Raw genomic sequence first — 18780 nt, forward strand, 5'->3', positions numbered from 1 at the left:
AGAAAAATACCTGAACCCAAGCGCGAAAAATGGGCGGACAAAACTTCCTATCCGGGCAGCCGAAGCCGCAGCAACACGTTCTCCGCATCGACCCCGCATCCTGGACCGTTTGGTTAAGCAATTCGTTGCCAAGCATGAATAGGGGAGTCATGGCTTAGACCCCCAGTTTGTTTCCCCCCCCCCATAAACTCACTGCGAAAGGCTCTGTCGTTGAAGAGAGCTAGAAAGCTACGTTGGTGTCATCCAATGGGGTATTTCTATTCGGATATATATTGGGTATACTCGGATATATTTAATGGTTCTAGGGGCAAATGCAAGGTTTGTCACTCGAATCATACCCCCCTGGTTTAGCTTATCCAGAACTAAGCGTGGTATGCTTAGTGTTGGATAGCTGTTGCGCCCAGATGCACATGAAACCCAACCTCGATCACGCACCCTTGACTTCAGGAGCCTGCTGCTGATGCTGCTGCTGCTGCTGCTGCGGGCGGGGCTCGGCCTCGACGTCTTCAATCTCTTGCTCCGTAGGCCCATGACCGACCATCTTGCTGCCCTTCTCGACGTGGTTGACGCCTCCGAACAGCACGTCAATCTCCTCCAGGGGCACCTTCTTGGTCTCAGGGATGAAGAAAAAGACGTAGGCGACGAGCAGGAAGTTGACGGCCATGAAGAAGAAGAGGCACTTGAGGCCCGTGTTCTTGAGAAACGTCGGGAAGAACTGCTGGAAAATGGTGTTGGCGACGTTCTGCGACTGGGAGCACATGCCGACAGCCTGGGCTCTGATGTTCATCGAGAAGACCTCGGCCGTGTAGATCCACACGGTTGCTCCCCTGGACACGAAGTTAGAAACTCGTTCTCGAGACTCCCAAGTTGATCGGGGGGCAGGCAGCTGGGACTCACCATGAAGGCTTGTAGAAGAAGGCAAAGAGGAAGAGGAGGAAGACGATCGAGATGCCGACAGACTGCGACTTCGTCCCGCCGGGCAGGTCCGGCGTAGCCATCCCGACGATGGGGACGATCATCATACAGAGACCCATGCCCACAGCTCCGACCATGAACAGCCATCGACGACCGAAGCGGTCGGCGGTCCAGGTGGCGTTGAGCGTGAACAGGATGCCGAAAGTGCCGTTGAGCGCGTTGATGAGGTTGATGGTCGACTTGCTCGGCCACACCTTGCGGTAGATCTGGGTCGAGTAGTTGTTGAGCGTGCCCTGCCCCGTGAGCTGCTGCCCGATGTTGAGCAGGATGGTGAGGAAGAGACGCTTGCGGACGGAGGGGTCCTTGAACAGGGCGGTATAGTTGTTGCTGATGGCCTCCTTCTCGTACTCGATGGCCTCCCGGATGGACAGCAGCTCCTGCTCGGCCTCCTCCTGGGTGTTGCGCAGGGACAAGAGCACCTTTCGCGCCCTCTCGGGCTTGCCCTTCTGGACGTACCAACGGGGCGACTCGGGGATGGTCCAGAGCGTGCAGCAGACGATGGTCGGGACGAGGATCTGGAAGAGCACGACCATGCGCCAGTCCCAGTCGCCGAGCTTCTCGCGGTTGAGGCCGCAGGCGTAGTTGATCCAGAAGGCCAGGAAGCTGCCGACGCTGAAGTTGAGCTGCCAGAAGGTCATGACCACGCCGCGGATCTCGGCGGGGGTGATTTCGTTGATGTACACGGGGCCGGCGGCTGGTGATGGTGGTGGTTGTGGTTAGCAAGCAATTCTTTTTCATTCTTCTTTTCCACCCTCTTCTAAAGTGTAGGCGGTGAGGGGGGGACGAGATTTACTCAATGCAAGGCCCTGGCCGATACCGATGATGACTCGGCCGGCCATGAAGACGCCGAGGTTGTGGCGAGGCGCAAAGGCCTGCATGAAGGCGGCGGCGATGGTGAGGGCGCAGCCGACGCCCATTCCGATGCGGCGGCCGGCGTAGTCGGCCTATTTCTACCTGTCAGCGTTGACTTATATCGTGTCGTACGTCGAGTCTTTGCGTACCAGGGGGCCACCGAAGAAGAAGCCGGCGATGATGGCGCCGATGGTGTACACCGTGTTGATAAGGCCGATGAGCTGTGTGTCTTCGTCCTGCGAGGGATGGTTTCAGTAGGGGCGTCGCATCGGGTGAGCTGTTAAACCAGGTGCCATACCGGATCGAGGTCGAAGTAGGCGAGCCAGTTGTCCGAAGCCTGGACGGCGTTGAAGACGGAGGCGTCGAAGCCGTACAACACCATGCACATGGCCGCCAGCAGGGCGGAGTACCTGGAGGGAGAGAGAAGAGTTAGATACACTTGTTTGCCCATGGGAAGCATAGCCACATGTGGGGTTCCATCTTACCAGCTGTAAACCTTTCCAGACACCATCTTGACTGCTGTGGTGTAGTCAGAATGTCTGAAAGTTTGACGGGGGCGGCTCACTCTGGGGAGCTGTTGATAATGATGATACGAGAAGCGAGAGAATCTGACCTAGCGAGGAGGCATGCTAGATTATTATACATGTGGAAGCCAAACCCCGGATTCCTTTCTTTCGCAACATAGACTACCCCATGAGCTGACAGCCACGCGAACGCGAACCTGTGGGGTCCGGGGAGAGGCCACCACCGGGCCTCTTACACCGACGCACATACTGTGCCTCATTGGCAGCTGCAGCCGCAAGGTTGTGTACTCCCTCATTTCCCCAGCTGATCAGTTTGGAAAACCTATGTTTGGCAAGCCGGTGGCCGGAATAGGCGTCTGGGGGTCCATCGCGCCACATCGAGTTGGCGGTAGTGGGCTGCATTAACACGCGAGCCTCGGGGAAGCAAATTTCCTCCTATCAGATGGCTCGACGGTCTCTCGAGCGGCGCGACGAACGCAGTTTAACAACTGGAATGGATCCAGCCTTTACCGGAATCGACCCATGGCGTTTGGACTTTTGGTCTCCACGGGATCCTCTCGATAAGCATGAAAACAAAGATACGGGGGAGGGGGATGAATAATGGGATGTGGAGAAGAGCCTCGAGACGACGACCCCCTTCAAGACATCACCCCAATTCAATTTATCCGTCTTGGCGTGTTCTTGGTATGGCGTGGGATCACCCACCATTCCAGTCGTTCGTGTGGTTGCGAACCATCCCACCGGAAGTCGGCTTCTTTGAAAGGGGGTGTCAAATATGACTCGGCAGAATGCTCCATATGTCTCGGGGAGCTGGAATTCCTCAAATGTTGAACTTCGGCCCAAGTTTCCTATCCAAACAATTCACTGTGTACTGATTTGGCCCAGAGGCTACTCACCAACAACTCGAGCCCATCTCATCAGACCCTACGATCTACTACAGCAGCAAAACCATACGATGAGCCATCTCGATTCTCTACAGCCGACGGACCTTTTTTTCGCCGCACGAGGGCCAATCCCGAATAAGCTTCCAAGAGATGGCCAAGCTGCTTGGCACCAATTCGATTCCGGCTCAGCCTACACGTTCTCTCTCTTGGCATACAGTTCTCATCCGGCTTGGTATCAGCCACCAACGAGCTTAGAAGCCTTAGTGGCCCCCTTGGGAGTGACACACCATGTCTACACACGTGTACTCCTCTAATTAAGCCCGAAAGCCGAGGTGCAGAACTTGCACCTATCTTCGCCTCGGGGTGCTAGATGCAGTCGATGTCCAACAGCGACTTGTCCATGTTGGTGCACGTCCACTTGGCCGGCTTGCCGCTGGGCGGCGAGATGTTGATGTTCTGGGCCCGAATGTTCCTGCAGACCTGTTTGGATTGTCAGTTTGAAGAACCGAGAAAAAGGAGGTATCCTGCGGCGAGAGAGAGAGAGAGAGAGAGAGAGAGAGAGAGAGAGAGACAGAGCGGGTGAAATGCTTACAGAGGGATCACTGCAGATGAGGGAGCCGACGCGGGGGTCGTTCTTCTTCGACGTCGTTCCGGTGAAGTCCTTGAACACGATATCCTCGATGATCAATGTGGCCTTTTACATCGTCAGAATTAGGTAGCGGTTACAATCCTCACGGCTCTCGAGACTCACGGGGTATTTGCGGCACGCTTCTTGGCTGGCAGCGAAGTAGCACTGGGTAAGTTGAATTGCCCCTATTCTCATAGTCAGCTACTAGTCCCATCAGACAGTCACAGGTCCCGCAGAAACTTACAATCGTTGTTCTTGTTTTCGTATTTCTCATACGTCACGTTCCGGACGTGGCCGAGGCCGCCTCCCGCCTCCGAGCCGACCGTGCCAGGCGGCACGCCGGGCCAGATCTTGATGCGGGCGCCGTCGGAGGCGTTGGACATGGAATTGTTGTAGATGTAGAGGTTCTCGACAATGTCGACCTGGCCCTGATACTGCCCGAGGCTGCCGACCGAGATGCCGTGCGAGCCGTTGCAGCGGAGGCCCTGGACCAGGACGTTGGTCGAGTTTGGCTTGAATGATACACAGTCTTTTTGTCAAGTCAGTCCTGGGGTATTATCCTTATAGAGTCTTTTAATGGTCTCACCGTCCGTGTTGTCAATTACCGAATTCTGGATGACAATGTTGTCGCTACGGTACGTGTCCCAGCCGTCCGTGTTCTTGGCCGGAGACGTCTTATTGGTCACTTCCACCACGAGGTTCATGTCCGAGACGAGGATATCGGACGAGTTGGCAATGATGTTGAACCAGTTGGGCGAGTTGCGCATGTTGAGCCCCGTGATGGAGCCGCCCCTAAGGCCGTCGGTGCCGAGGAGGAGCGGGCGGACGACGGTGGAGTTGGCCACGTTGGCATTCCACCACGTCTGACCGAGGCCTTCCGTGTGTCAGTTTGAGGCATTTCACGAAGTCACTCAGTCAGTCGTGAAGACACATACCTTCGATGAGTCCCTGGCCTAGGCCGTAGATGTTCACGTCCTCGCCCCCGAACCGCCACATCAGGTTGACGTTCTGGTAGCGGTACGCAAACGTGTTGGTCTGCCAGTACTGCACATCGTCGCTGAAGACGATGGTGCCGAGGATGGCGAAGTCGATGTGCTTCAGGAACGTCAGGTCGACACGGCTGGCGATCCTATAGGTCGCGCCGGGCATGAAGACGACGGTGCCGCCATCGTTGCAGTCGTGGGCCGCCTTGAGGATCGCCGGCGCCGAGTCTCCGGTGGTCTTGGGGCAGACGATGCACACCCTCGCCGGGTCACGGGGAGGACTGATGGGGAGAGCACGCGTCGGGGTCTTTGGGAAAGGGACGATGTTGGGGCGAGGCGGGACGTCGTAGCTCGCCACGAGGCCTAGAGCCGCCGTAACGGGGATGAGGTGCTTGATGAGCTGCATTTTGGATATTGGCAAACGAACCAGCAACGTCACTGTAGGGTTTTAACATTGAACTAGGACAGACTGTGCGATCATATAAGTAGGGCCGTTTCATTCTACATAGTCCACTTTGAATATCACGGTTCCATCGAGCAACAAGACTACGCCTTGATGACGGAATAAACCTCATGGGCATCACCCATGGGGAACCTGCAGTTTCTGGACAAATGCTTGCTGTAGATGAACTAGAGTGGAAGGTAATGCAGCAACCATCAGCCTGCAAGCCGACCACGTTGGATTTAGCCGGATCCTCCAACCCGTACAAGGTCTGACATGTCCAGAACGGGAACAGGCAGAAGCGGGATGCCAGAGGATCGCGGGGTTGAACGGGCTCTTATTCGCTCTCTTGTAAGTGCAGCACAGCCTTAGTGAGCGCGAATCTACCCCGCAAACCGGATCCGCGGTGCATTGGCGGAATAGGTTAACTGCCTCGCGTCAAGACGCGACGAAGGGTCTTTTGGTCGGCTGCAGGAACACTGCTGGTTCGGGAAAGGACGTCGTGTTCCAGTCCGATAATACGGTGGTCCTGATTTTCACTCGGGCGACTACTTACTGGCTTTGATTACTTTTCGGTTTATTATCATCTGGAATGTCCTCGTGAGGCCCTCTTCTACACTCTTGACTTTCACTCTGTTTCGATGGCTGCTAGTTCGATAGTAACTCGCTGTCCTCCGAAAATCTGTTGATGTGACAAAAGAGTCTACTCACCTAGTGCAATATCATCTGTCGTTGCCCAATGAGAAGCACCAAACACTTGTTTGCCCCGATGGGATCCGACCCTGTCTTGTGGAAGCCTCACGAGTCCTCGAAAGTCATCGATTGAGGCAGATCAGACGGGCCCAAGATGAAAAGGTGACTTCAGTTCAATGATGTCGTATGCGAGTTACAGTTCAAAGTACCAGAGAGACCGTTGTCACTAACTGTCTTGCAAAATCCATCTATTTGAATCCAACATGCTGGTGGTTATGTAAGCTGCAATCTACAATCGACACCCTTGCATATCGTGAATGAATCCGTCATCCCAAAACTTCACATCAACTTGAGTCATTCATCATCATCACCTCAACAATCTCGCTCACTCAAAACTCACTCCAAACAAGGCCCCTCATCATGAATCCCGCCCATCTCCCCCTCGGCAAACAACTCCCGCACCTCCGCAAAACCCTCTCCACGAACGGGACGCTCCTCCAGGTGCTCTCCCTCGCGCAGAAGCTCGCCCTGCCGAATTGGTACCTCGCCGGCGGCGCCGTCTCCCAGACGATCTGGAACTCCGTCTCGGGCTTGCCCGCCGAGACGGGCATCTCGGACTACGACCTCGTCTACTTCGACGCCTCGGACACCTCGTACGAGGCCGAGGACGCCGCGATCCGCCGCGGCCGCGATGTCTTCGCGGGGGTTGCCGCCGCCGATGTCGAGATTCGCAACCAGGCGCGCGTGCACCTGTGGTACGAGTCCCGCTTCGGCATGCCGTGCCCGCGGCACGAGTCGGTCGAGGCGGGCATCGACTCGTGGATCTCGACGAGCGCCATGATCGGCGTCAGGCTGGAGGCCGGCGGGGAGTGGAGCGTGTACGCGCCGAGGGGGCTTTCGGACTTTTACAAGATGGTCGTGAGGCCGAACCCGATGATTGGGGACAGGCATGCGTACGAGAAGAAGGCGAGGCGGTGGCTGGGCATCTGGAAGGGGTTGACGGTGATGCCGTGGCCAGAGAACCAGACGCCATTGACGTTTGAGAAGGATGAGAGCAAGGATGAGTGAGAAGAGAGACGAGTGAGCGTCATCCGTAGAGAAAAGCACTATTAAGCTTGTACTTGTAGATATGTATACCCTCCGCTTTTGTATAACTAGTAGCCACTCTTATCCAAAGTCATGTCCCCCAACATCTTCGCGACAGCCTCCCTTCCCTTCACCGCATACCCCTTAAGATCATCGCCATACTTGTCCTCAAACTTCCCGTCAAACACCTCGACCGACAGCCACCCACGGAACCCGGTGCCCATGACGGCTTCGAGGAACTGCACAATGGGCAGATACCCGCCATCATACGGCAGCGGCCTGTGATCGTGGCTCCATCGTCCCCTCGGCCGCAATCCCTCCGCGTCTGCCTCTGTTCCCAACGGCGGCTCGACCTTGTACGCGTCGCTGATCTGCAGGAAGTAGATCTTCTCCGACGGGACCGTCTTCGTCAACTCCCGCAGCGAGCTCTCGTAGCTCGACCTTAGCTCTTCCTCCACCAACCCGCCCGCCTCAATACGCCCGGACGCCGTCGTCGGGTCGCCGAACTCGCCGCCCGCGGACTGGAAGGTGTCCAGACACAGCCCCAGGTTCGGCCGGTCCGCAAGCCGGACTATGTCCCATACGTCCTTCCACGAAGGAGCATGCGTTGCCCAGCACCAGTTCTCGTACGCGATGCGGAAGCCCCGGGTGGCTAGGAGGTCCGCCAATTCAGCAAGGTCGGCGGCGAGATCTGCGAAGGACGAAGAGATGCCAGGAGAGTCCGAGGACCCGACCTGCAGCATGTCGGTGCCGACGGCGGTCATGATCTCCATCCAGCCTCTCGCACGCGCGAAGGCGTCCTCGCGCTCCTTGCTGCCGCGCGGCCACCCTTCGAAGTTGGCAAAGGGTTGCAGGACCATGATCTGCAGCTCCTTGCGGTCGCAGAGCGCGCGGACGAGCTTCCCGGCCTCGCAGAGGGAGGCGTAGTCATCCTCGGCGACGTCGCCTTTGTCGAGGTGCCGGTTCGCGAAGGACTGGAGGTCCGGGAAGGAGAGCTCGATGCCGTTGAAGCCGGCGGCGGCAATGGCGTCGAGTTTCTGCTCGAGCGTGTGACGGGGGAGGCCGATGGAGCACGAGGCGAAGGATAAGGGATTGTCAAAGGGGGGTGTGGGTGCTTGTGACATGGCTGCTGCTGAGATATATATGTTATGCAGATGAGTTGAAGAAGAAATTCAGACGAAGAGTTGAAGAATTGTGAGTTGATGGCAATTATAATGTCATTTGTGAGGTTGTGATGTAGAGACGAGTTGAGTTGTGTGTGTGTGTGTGTCGTTGATACTGAGATGCACGCTCACTCATCATGGTGTTAGTCGATGATGTCAAAGCCATGTCATTCTGCGCCAATGAGAATTCCCCACATGAACCAAGTTTAGACTTAGAAAACTGGATGTTTTATTGAGTTGCTTCTACATAGCCAGTCGTAGTGTGGTCTAAGACACCGGAATCTATGAGACTATATAGGAAATAGAAGTCTGGGAAACGTGGTTTGATACACAAAGGAAACCCCAGCACTTCAGTCGAGCTTCGGCTGGCCGTTCTTCAGCACCTCGGCCCTCTTGACCGACTGGATCAGCCCGATGCCCACCGCCGCGCTCGCGCCCTCATCGATTTGCGTCGTCCAGAACGACTCGTGGCCCATGGCGCGGATGGACTTGCGCCGCTCGCGCTCGGCGACGGAGAGCATCAGCCCCTGCTGCTTGTCGGCCTCGATCTCCTCGAGGTGCTTGACGCGCGTGGCGTACCGCTGCTGGCGCTGCTTGCGGATCTGCTCGGAGCCGACGCGCTGCAGGGCGAAGCGCACCAGGGCGCGCAGCGCCAGGAAGATGTGCTCGCTGATGAAGATGGTGATGGGCAGCGCCCACCAGGCGCCGCCGCCGATGCTGTTGGCGCCGAAGAGGTGGACGATGGCGCCGGTCGAGAGGCTGCCGACCCAGGTGAGGAAGTCGAGCGAGTTGATCCAGGGGCCGATGCCGTCGGTACGGACGGGGGCAGGTCGCTGGTGCTCCATGCAGATCTTGAGGAAGTCGGTGCGCAGCTCGACGACGTTGTTGATGAGGAAGCCGATGGGGATCAGCGGCCAGACGGGCGAGAAGAGGGCGAGGTAGCCGAACTGTAACACGATCTCGGCGATGTCGTCCTGCACGTTGTACTTGTCGAGCGTCGCCTGATTGCGCGCGCTGCGCAGGAACCGGGCCTCCTCCGGGTCGTCCTGGACGATGGACATGAGCATCGTGTCCTTGGAGTGCGAGCGGCGGTACTCGCGGTACAGGCCCTGCGCCTTGTGCTTGAGCACCGGCATGATGTTCTCGTCGAAGAAGCCCGAGATCTGGCCCGTGACGACGAGGGCGATGACCTCGTCGCGGAGCCGGTCCGCGTCGACGTGGAAGCTGAGGTCGTCGTCCATGTACTTCTGGCCAAGCGCGCCGAGGAAGGCCTTGGTCATGCGCTCGAGCCAGGGGACGAAGGTGTCGCCAAAGGGCACGTAGACGAAGGCCGTGATGAGGATGGGCAGGTAGTTGGTGATGATGTTGAGCACGAAGATCTTCTGCGTCAGCGACATCTCGTGGTAGTCGGCGGTGCGGTGGTTCTCGTAGTTGGTCAGCGTCGTGGCGATGTCCTCGAGGGCGCTGCTGATGTAGGGCAGGGCGACGGCGAGCAAGCACGTCGGGACGTATTCCTGGTTGATTGGTTGGTCAAGTCAGTAGGGAAGCTCACCCATATTGACTGATGAGAAAGTAGTCTATGATCCACTCCGCAGTTTGGAGACTTACAATGACGTTCTTATACGGCCCATCATACCCCTCGGATATCAGCACCTCGATGGCGAAGACGAGCACGATGATGGCGCCGAGCGCGAAAGCCGAGATCAGCACAAAGGGGATCTGGAGCAGCTGGCGCGTGATCTGCTTCCACTTGGGGAAGTAGTGCTTCTCGCGGCCGGCCTCATCCTTGATGATGCGGTCGTACTTGAACTGCGGGCGGTTGACCTTGACCTTGCCGATGCCTTGGACGTTCCAGCGGATGCTGAGGTCGACCTCCTGGATCTTCCAGTACTCGAGGAAGACGGTGCACCACACGCAGGTCGAGATGGCGTAGAAGAGGGAGTACTTGGAGAGGTACATCCAGGCGATGACGCCGGTGATGGCGGGGAACGTGAGGAAGAGCAGGTAGGTCTGGATGAAGGCGAAGTAGAAGGCGACCTGGGGGTGTGAGTGTTAGACAATGCATGTCGATCAAAGGAGAGTGAGCGAATGAGTGAGAGAGAGGGACTCACCTTGGTCCCCCAGAGGTCTCGGATCGAGTCAATGTCGTCCAGGGTCAGGAACAGGCGCTTGCTGAGGTGCTTCATCAGGGACTGGTTCCTCTCCTCGTTGTGCAGCGGGAAGATGGCTTTGACGTTCTTCCATTGCCCGGCCTCCGGAGTGATCCCGGCGCCGCCCAGCGACTTGGACCAGTTGACAAGGTGGTAGACGGACAGGATGTCCTCGGCCTCGAAGGCGCCGTCGACGATGGTGGTCTTTGAGCCGCCGGGGTGTTCGGGCACGATGCCATAGAGCCAATCCTTGACCCTAGACGGAGTCAGTCGAGAATGCTTCGTTGTGGTGTAGAGTGTGAATTGTGAGTATGAGTGTAGATAAGAGGAGCTCACCTTGACTTGTAGACGGTATTTCCGAGGAGCTCACGTGGGGCCTTGACGAAGACGAGCAGCGTCTGGTCGTAGCCGGCGCGCACCTCGGTCTGGAGTCCGGCCGACTCGAGGTCGCTCAGGAGCGTCGTGAGCTCCTTGACGGAGGTCTCGGCATCTACTGCGATCAGCCAACGTCGTTTTGCACAACCCCCCACCCCCGGTCGGGGTAACACATCACGAACAAAACGTACCAACTTCACTGAAATCATAGACGACGACATACTTGTCGTTGTAGGACTGCGGCCTGTGGGGAAGGTTTGCCAAGGGGTCTGTCACCCCTAGTTTCTCCATTATGCCCATTCCTCTCTCTCCCTCGACTCGCCGACTGGGCGAGGAGGGGAAAAGGCGTGATTATGTAGTGTGGAAAGGGGTGGGAATGGAAGTTCGGCACGGCCGACGGGACGGGGCTCCACGGGATGGGGCGGGATGAATATAGCAGCCAGTGGGCGAATGGACAGACGGGTGAAGCAGTAATGAATGGGGGACCTCCTCTGGAATAGATTGATTGGGGTTTTTTCGGTGGGTGCGACGGGATGGGATGGGATGACTCGGGGAAAAGACCCGGTTGAGGAGTGACCGACCCAGCACGACGGATCCGCGAAAGGGTCCAACGATGGAATAGCCGGGAATGGTAGGGCGATGTCCCGGCGTGCAGAGAAGAGAAGAAAAGAAGCAGAAGAGAAAAGATGGATGGATACAAGGAGAAGAATGGTGTGTTGGACAGTGGGGAGAGACGTAGAGATGGAAACAAACAAAGAAAGATACGCAGGCAGATAGACAGACAGACAGAGAGACAGACAAAAACGGCCGAAACTTCAGCCCTGCGGAGGAATGACGACGGAAAGGGGGCCGCCCGTCAAGATGAACAGTCAAATAATAAAAATAAAAATGGCAATGTGGCTCCCCATATCCCCCCTCCTCGCGTGGAACGTCGGCAGCCGGTGCGTCCCGCGATGGCCTCTGTTTGGCCACAGCGTCTTTACCCATTCAACCTTTCACAGTCATCCATCACTCACCAAACCCGCTCGATCGCTCACGGATCATGGCTCATGGGTCAAGGGCCCGCCCTCCTCCACGAGCTGAACGCGTCAGCGGCCCCGCCCGCCCAGAGCTGACGCTGCCGCAGAGCCGCGCGCCAGGGCCGAGACCTCGGGGGGGGGGGGCTAATGGATGGGCGGTTGTTGATGTGGCTAGTGACGAAAGAGGCCGTCGTATAGCTTCTCTAGGCTCTCTTGTTCTGTTCTTCTTTCTTGGGGAATAGATTCTTGCTTCTGACGATGCCTAGAGTGGCTGGAATTAGCCTATCTTCTCCAAGACAAACTTCTCGCTCTGCGTCTGTTACATCCACCCCCTTTCCCACTTCCATCTGTCTCGATAAGTCCTCCAGCGCGGATGCACTAGAAGGCCCGGATGAGAGAAATAGAGTAGTAGGTTTAATAACCTTGTTCTTCATATTTCCGTCGTCGTCACGGCTTACCCTGTGTTGAAGCCGCCAAGATGGCCTCTTCAGCTGTCCCTGACTGAGTGCAATCCCCCAACACTTCAACACGGATCACCCAGCGAGCCGTGCATTTAGATCCAACGCCCCACGAATTTCGAAGGGCAGATGGTTAGATAATCGAACACCAGTGGAAGAGGAACGTGAAGTGTAAAATGCCAAAGTTGACGATGGATATGGGCTCTCGATGAACGACAGAAGCATGACTGAGATAGTAGGCCAGGCTCGACTTCATATAAGGGGGAAAAAGGGTAGGTATGGGTAAGGATAACAATTTCAATTTAACTTCCTTAAGCCTCTAGCTTACTAGAGGCCCCTCAATGCCCTACCGGGCTATGGATATGCCGGCTGAACTGTGCATACAGGGCCCGCAGTATCCCTATGCCGCCCCTTAGTCATCGATCCCTAACACAAGGCTAGGATTGCATGGCAAGCAAGAGTAGGCGCAAAGCTTGTTAGGTTGATTTCATTACGCAGTTATGTACACGGTCAATGCTTATTTAATTAGTTCTAGTAGCCCCTTCGGCTTCGCCGCTGAACGCCATAAACTGCTTAGGTTGGAAATAGGCTCGTTGTCTATGCTAAGCAATATCACGTATGATCAGGGATGTCATGAGGGTAGATATTCTAAGAATTTATGAAAAGAAGTAGTTCCCCTTCTAAAACTTGGTATAAGGTTTGTAGTTTTGATGGGTCTTAATCTCTTTTGACAACCTTGCCTTGTAATACAAGTAGCTAGATGCCATAATACAGTGGTATCAGTATTGTGTGCTGGTTTTACTTTTGTCTCCTTGTTTTTTCATCTATTTAGAAGGGAACATTCCTTCTAGATCCTCACATGGGGCTTCCTAAAAAACCATGACACGCAGGACTAACGGCAGATAGCATCCGACATTTCCTTACCCTATTACTCAACATGAAGCCACTTTCTTGTGCTCTCTTGGCTGTTGCCGCCGTCATGCCAGTACAGGCGCAGCTTGTTTGCGAGTATGGTTGTCCTTATCTTGAACACCTTGGAGACGACTAACTCTGTTAGGTGTGGGATGAACCTCCGTCGCGGATGGGAGTATGATGATGTTATGACTATGGCCGCCTGTAAAGATGTTGGCGGCAAGATGCAGAAGGGCCAATGGCCTGGCTGCAAATATTCCGGGACTGAAGAACTATGGGAAAAGGCGAGCACGTCGGCCTAAGTAGCGAGAGGGATAACTGACTTTTGGCACCTAGGCATGCGCAGATGTGGACTCGATTACGACAGGGCAGTGCGACGAAAAGAAGGGTTTCTTCTCTGAGAAGAAGAAGGGCAAGAAGGGCAAGAAGGGCGAGAAGGGCAAAAAAGGCAAAAAGGGTTCCAGCAGCAGCAGCAGCAGCAGCAGTAGCAGCAGCAACTGAAATCAAAAGTCCTACCATGGGCGGAGGTCCAACAACCAGCAACCCGGTCTCATCTAGTAACGGCACTCTCGTAATCTAGCAGCGTGTCCCAAAGTTACTGACCCCGTTCAGACCTGCCAATCATCCACGGCAGCAGGGGGGTTAGTGCCGCTGCTGCAGCATCTGCAGCATCGTGTTGGTGCAATGCCCAACTTCATGCACCCAACAGACACTCCACCATCATTGGGCCGGCTATCAGGCTATGTGCTTTTGGCCTGCAGATGATAACTACCAACACGTGTTTGATTCCCCAGCCCTATCTTGTCAATACGTGTACAGAAATCTTGCAGCCTTGCAACACAGTCGATAGCCTGGCTTATTACCAGACACCCCCAGTTCACGACGACATCATCACCATGGCCGTCCGCCCCAGTCGCCGAGACGAGTTTGAGATCGCCGTGGTGTGCGCCCTGCCGCTCGAGTTCGACGCCGCGGCGCTTGCGTTTGACGAGTTCTGGGACGACGACGGCGATACCTACGGCAGGGCGGAGGGCGACACAAACACCTACACCACCGGCCGCATCGGGCAGTACAACGTCGTCCTGTCGCTGCTCTCGAACATGGGCAAAGTCGGCGCCGCGACCGTCGCCACCAGCTTGCGGTCGAGCTACACGGGCCTGCGCCTGGCACTCCTGACCGGCATCTGCGGCGGAGTCCCGAGTCCCCGGACCGACGACGAGGTCCTCCTGGGCGACGTCGTCATCAGCAAGACCGTCGTCCAGTACGACTACGGCCGGCAATACCCGGGCAGGTTCATCCGGAGGGACACCGTGGACGACAACCTCGGGCGTCCGAACAAGGACATCCGGTCCCTGGTCGAGAGCTTCCGGACGGACCTCGGACGTGAGCGGAGAATGCCGCCAAGAAGCGACGGCGCGCGCGATACAACCGGCCCGATGCGACCGAAGACACGCTTTTCGAGCCCGGGTACGAGCACAAGCACCGGGACCGGTCCGACTGCGGATGCGGCGAGCACGCCTGCGAAGCCGCCCGCGCCGCCTCGTGCGCCGAGCTCCGCTGCGACACGGCGCGACTCGTCCGCCGCGACCGGCTCGACGACATGCTCGAGTCGGAGCCGGACGACCACTTCGAGATCCACGTCGGCTGCGTCGGGTCCGGCGACATGGTTATGAAGTCCGGCCTCGACCGCGACCGCATCGCCCGGGACCATGGCCTCGTCGCGTTCGAGATGGAGGGCGCCGGCATGTGGGACGAGGTGCCGTGCATCGTCGTCAAGGGCGTCTGCGACTACGCCGACAGCCACAAGAACAAGAGGTGGCAGACGTATGCGGCGGCGACGGCGGCGTCTGTCATGAAGGCTCTATTGGCGCGCTACATTCAGACGGACAGGCCGCCGGCGGGTGATCGCAACGAGACGAGCGCGTCATCCACTCCGTCTGCTACGCCGTCAACTCTCTCCGGGGCCTCGGGTCCAGTCTTCAATGGTCCCATCACGGGGAAGCATGTAGTCGCAGGGCAGCATACGAGCGGTGGAACGACCAACATGACTTTTGGGGGTTGACTGCGGGTCTCAGAACTTTGGCTTGAGAGTCTAATTCATTTCTTGAGATAACATCAATGGTGAATGACCACTGATCTGTTTGGTTTCTACATGTATGCCGGCCTGGGTTTCAAATCTTGCTACGTCCCTATGCTTCGAGCACAACAAGCGTTTATATTAAACAGGATGTCCAAGCCGCGTAGTCAAATACCAACAGTCACCTTTGGAACAAAATTCTAATTATTCGCCTGAAAGCACCGGGTGCGATATCATAAACGATCTCCCTCCCGCATCGCCGGTTGTTTGACTGCCTGCCATGACAACACCCCCCCGCGAAGCAAATACCGGATATGCCCGAGAAGCCAACGCGACAACCTGTGCGCTGATTCCCAATGGGGGGCGATGACTGCTGATTGGCGGATGTACGGATGTCCTGCTGACCGAATCCACGCAGCCTGCATGATGGAGGAGCGGAGAAGAACATGCCACGGCAGCCAGCCTTCTCGCGATGTCGTCTAGTTTAGAACTCACCCTTATTCACCCCCAAGAACGCATGGTCAGATCCATGATCGCCTAGTCTTGGAAACACGAGATGGATCCGCAGATGGCCTTCAACGGCCCTCTGCGTGGCCAGAGTGTCGTCGCCGGCATGTCCGTCTCGGGCGGCACAGCCAACGTCCACTTCCATCACGCCGCCAACAACCCCCCCCAAACAGCACCCTTGCGAGTCCTCCCCTTCTCCCGGAACGAGGATGTCGTCGTTCGCCCCGGAATCTTCTCTCAGCTCGCTCAGCTGCTCCCCGTCTCCGAGGCCCGACACGCCGCTCTCTGCGGCCTTGGCGGATCTGGGTAAGTTTTTGTGTGGTCTGTTTCGCAGCCTACTTCTTAACGCGAAGCATGCTAACGAGAACCCCCAAAGGAAAACGCAGGTCGCACTCGAGTTTGCCTACCGACGAGCCGACGATGACAGCTCTTGCGCCATCTTCTGGGTCCATGCCGATACCGAAGCAACCTTTACCCAAGACTACGCCTTGATTGCGAGAAAGGCGGGATTATCAGCTCCGAATAGCGAGGAGTTGCTGACGGCCGTGTGCCACTTCATCGAAACACAGCCGCGGTGGCTGCTAGTTCTCGACAACGCTGACAACCTGCGGCTCTTCGGTGTTGGTGTCACGCCTTCGTCCGAGCAGGCCTCCTCGAAAAGTCTGAATAGTTACGTGCCCAAAGGCCCCACGGGATCGATCCTATGGACGAGTCGTGACGGCAGGATTGCTGGCAGCCTCGTTGGACCGATGCGGGCTATTCAGATTACCAGCATGCTGCCTCTGGAAGCCCAAACACTACTCGTAACGGCGAGGGGCAGCAACCTCAAAGACGACGAGCTGGATGACGCTGTGGCCTTGCTCTCGGAGCTGCATTACATCCCACTTCCAGTCTCCCAGGCTGCTTCATACATCCGAAGGACGGCCATGCCAATCAAGAAGTATCTGTCCAGGCTCAGGGACGGGAAAAAGCGGTGGGCACTTCTCAAGAAGACCGACTTTGACCGCCATCGCCGAGAAGGAGTCAGCAACAGTATCCTGGAGACATGGAACATCACCATCGAACTCCTCAATGAGGAAGACAAGACGGCTGTGAAGATCCTTCACATTCTGGCGTACTTCGACAATCAGAACATCCCCAGAAAGATGATCAAAGCCGTAGCAGCAGCAGCGGTAGCAACAGCAGACACATTTTCAGAGGTGGCTTGCGAAGACAACGACGGAAGTTGGGATGTCTCATGCGCGGAGAGCGAAAGTGACGAAGACCCGGAAGGCGATGACCAGGACGCAGGTGATGGTGACGATATCCCGCATGTCACTACCAATGACTCGGACAAAGGCGAAGAAGATGCAAAAGACACCATCGACGCACCTAGCTATGCTGCCGGACACTCGGATAACATTGAGGAAGTCACAACCGACAGTGACAACACTACGGATGATAGCGATGAAGACACGAGTGACAGTGACGACTCCACTGAGGATGCCCTCACCCGGCTACGAGAGTTCTCGTTTCTACACATGACAACACGCCCAGACGGCAAACAAGTCTACGACATGCACAAGCTCGTGCAGGAGGCCACTCTGTACAGCCATGGGGTTGAAAAGAACAGCAGTAGCAATGCGAGCCATTCTCAGATGGCGATTCGGATACTCACGAACCTTTTCCCAGAACGCAAGCGGGAAACCTGGGAAGACTGTGAGACTCTCATCCCGCACGTCATGCGACTCAGCAGATGCGCCAAAATACCTGGACAGGAATTGCCAATCTCGAACTTGCTAGGTCGTGCGTCCGATTATTTATACGACCGAGGACGTTGGAGCGAAAGAGAGGTCGTGGATGAATTGGTGTACTCGTTGCGCCTCATGACTCTGGGCCAGAGACACCTTAAAACCATTAAAAGCATGACCCAGCTTGGAGTAACATACCATGGACAGGGTAGATACAGAGAAAGCGAAAGGATCTCAGCAGAAGTACTGAAGCTGCATCAGGAGGTTCTTGGTCCAAGACACCCTCAGACTCTCAGAAGCATGGCTGAGCTTGCAACGACATACCACAGCCAGGGAAGGCTTGAAGAGAGCGAGAACATCAAGACAGAGGTATTAGAACTGCAACGGGAGGTTCTTGGTCGAAGACACCCTGAGACAATTAATAGCATGGCTCAGCTTGCAATAACATACCACAACCAAGGTAGATACGAAGAGAGCGAGAACATCACAACAGAAGCATTAGAGCTATCGCGGGAGGTTCTTGGCCCAAGACACCCTGAGACAATTAAAAACATGGCTGAGCTTGCAACAACATACCACAACCAAGGTAGATACGAAGAGAGCGAGAACATCACAACAGAAGTGTTAGAGCTGCGACAGGAGATCCTTGGTCCAAGACATCCTGAGACAATTAAAATCATGGCAGATTTGGCAATAACATTCTATGCTCAGGGTAGGTACAAAGAGAGCGAGAACATCACAACAGAAGCATTGGGGCTATTGCGGGAGTTTCTTGGTGCAAGACACCCTAGGACAATCAACACGATGTTCTGGCTGGCCAGGTGCTGGAACCGCCAAGGCAGGGATGAGGAGGCAATGGCACTGATGAACGATTGTTATCGGCTACATTGCGATGTTTTGGGCCCGGAACACCCGTATTCTAAGGAGGTGAAAGACGATGTAGATTCATGGGTCTTGGCTCGAAGGGAGGCAGAACACCCATCCGGATGAACGTGGCTTGAGGTCTACAATACTGTGCTCATCGTGTATTTGAGAAGCTATTGAGTCACGCCATCCTAGTCAATGCAATAATATGTTCAAAATACCAAGGACCAAACTCCGATTAGGTTCCTGCATTTAATGCGCGGCTGAATCACATTGGGCCAGGAAGTCGACACACGCGTGGACCACGAACTGCGGCTTTACGCCCGTGAGTATCTTCCACAAGAAGCCACTCCCACGGTATGGAAAGCTTCGTATGGGAATAGATTTCAGCTCGATCGTACTGATCGAGGGTTACCCGAATCAAAGCGTCAGTTGTAGCAAGTATAATGTCCACAAGA

At 56.0% G+C, this 18780-nt stretch overlaps 7 protein-coding genes across 7 annotated transcripts; 3 read left to right on the forward strand and 4 right to left on the reverse strand.

The window, feature by feature from the left end:
• Positions 1-237: 237 nt before the first annotated feature.
• Positions 238-2413, reverse strand: CDEST_01543 (Putative major facilitator, sugar transporter, major facilitator superfamily). The gene is made up of 6 exons (XM_062917702.1): positions 2313-2413; positions 2126-2237; positions 1977-2063; positions 1769-1919; positions 898-1669; positions 238-827 (listed from the first exon to the last, which is right to left on the reverse strand). Exons 1-6 carry the CDS (start codon positions 2336-2338, stop codon positions 428-430), a joined length of 1548 nt encoding a protein of 515 aa, XP_062773753.1. The 5' UTR covers positions 2339-2413; the 3' UTR covers positions 238-427.
• A 1188-nt stretch (positions 2414-3601) lies between these two features.
• CDEST_01544 (Putative glycoside hydrolase, family 28, pectin lyase/virulence factor) lies at positions 3602-5252 on the reverse strand (the record flags this gene model as incomplete). Its single annotated transcript, XM_062917703.1, has 6 exons — positions 3602-3715; positions 3828-3929; positions 3987-4048; positions 4108-4392; positions 4450-4737; positions 4799-5252. The coding sequence occupies 6 exons, from the start codon at positions 5250-5252 to the stop codon at positions 3602-3604; spliced, it is 1305 nt and encodes a 434-aa protein (XP_062773754.1).
• A 1024-nt stretch (positions 5253-6276) lies between these two features.
• Positions 6277-7050, forward strand: CDEST_01545 (Putative nucleotidyltransferase). The gene has a single exon (XM_062917704.1). The coding sequence runs from the start codon at positions 6402-6404 to the stop codon at positions 7047-7049; it is 648 nt and encodes a 215-aa protein (XP_062773755.1). The 5' UTR covers positions 6277-6401; the 3' UTR covers position 7050.
• A 1-nt stretch (position 7051) lies between these two features.
• On the reverse strand, positions 7052-8316 carry CDEST_01546 (Putative xylose isomerase-like, TIM barrel domain, xylose isomerase-like superfamily). Its single transcript, XM_062917705.1, has one exon. The coding sequence runs from the start codon at positions 8189-8191 to the stop codon at positions 7136-7138; it is 1056 nt and encodes a 351-aa protein (XP_062773756.1). The 5' UTR covers positions 8192-8316; the 3' UTR covers positions 7052-7135.
• A 134-nt stretch (positions 8317-8450) lies between these two features.
• CDEST_01547 (Putative anoctamin) lies at positions 8451-11603 on the reverse strand. The gene is made up of 5 exons (XM_062917706.1): positions 10947-11603; positions 10717-10870; positions 10342-10636; positions 9839-10267; positions 8451-9744 (listed from the first exon to the last, which is right to left on the reverse strand). Exons 1-5 carry the CDS (start codon positions 11053-11055, stop codon positions 8581-8583), a joined length of 2151 nt encoding a protein of 716 aa, XP_062773757.1. The 5' UTR covers positions 11056-11603; the 3' UTR covers positions 8451-8580.
• Positions 11604-13211: 1608 nt separating this feature from the next.
• Positions 13212-13645, forward strand: CDEST_01548 (uncharacterized protein; the record flags this gene model as incomplete). The annotated part of the gene is made up of 3 exons (XM_062917707.1): positions 13212-13240; positions 13290-13428; positions 13481-13645. The coding sequence occupies 3 exons, from the start codon at positions 13212-13214 to the stop codon at positions 13643-13645; spliced, it is 333 nt and encodes a 110-aa protein (XP_062773758.1).
• A 2044-nt stretch (positions 13646-15689) lies between these two features.
• On the forward strand, positions 15690-18532 carry CDEST_01549 (Putative AAA+ ATPase domain, tetratricopeptide-like helical domain superfamily). Its single transcript, XM_062917708.1, has 2 exons — positions 15690-16034; positions 16105-18532. The coding sequence occupies exons 1-2, from the start codon at positions 15778-15780 to the stop codon at positions 18446-18448; spliced, it is 2601 nt and encodes an 866-aa protein (XP_062773759.1). The 5' UTR covers positions 15690-15777; the 3' UTR covers positions 18449-18532.
• Positions 18533-18780: the final 248 nt, after the last annotated feature.

Source organism: Colletotrichum destructivum, chromosome 1 (assembly GCF_034447905.1).
Source record: "Colletotrichum destructivum chromosome 1, complete sequence".
NCBI classification, from domain to species: Eukaryota; Fungi; Ascomycota; class Sordariomycetes; order Glomerellales; family Glomerellaceae; genus Colletotrichum; species Colletotrichum destructivum.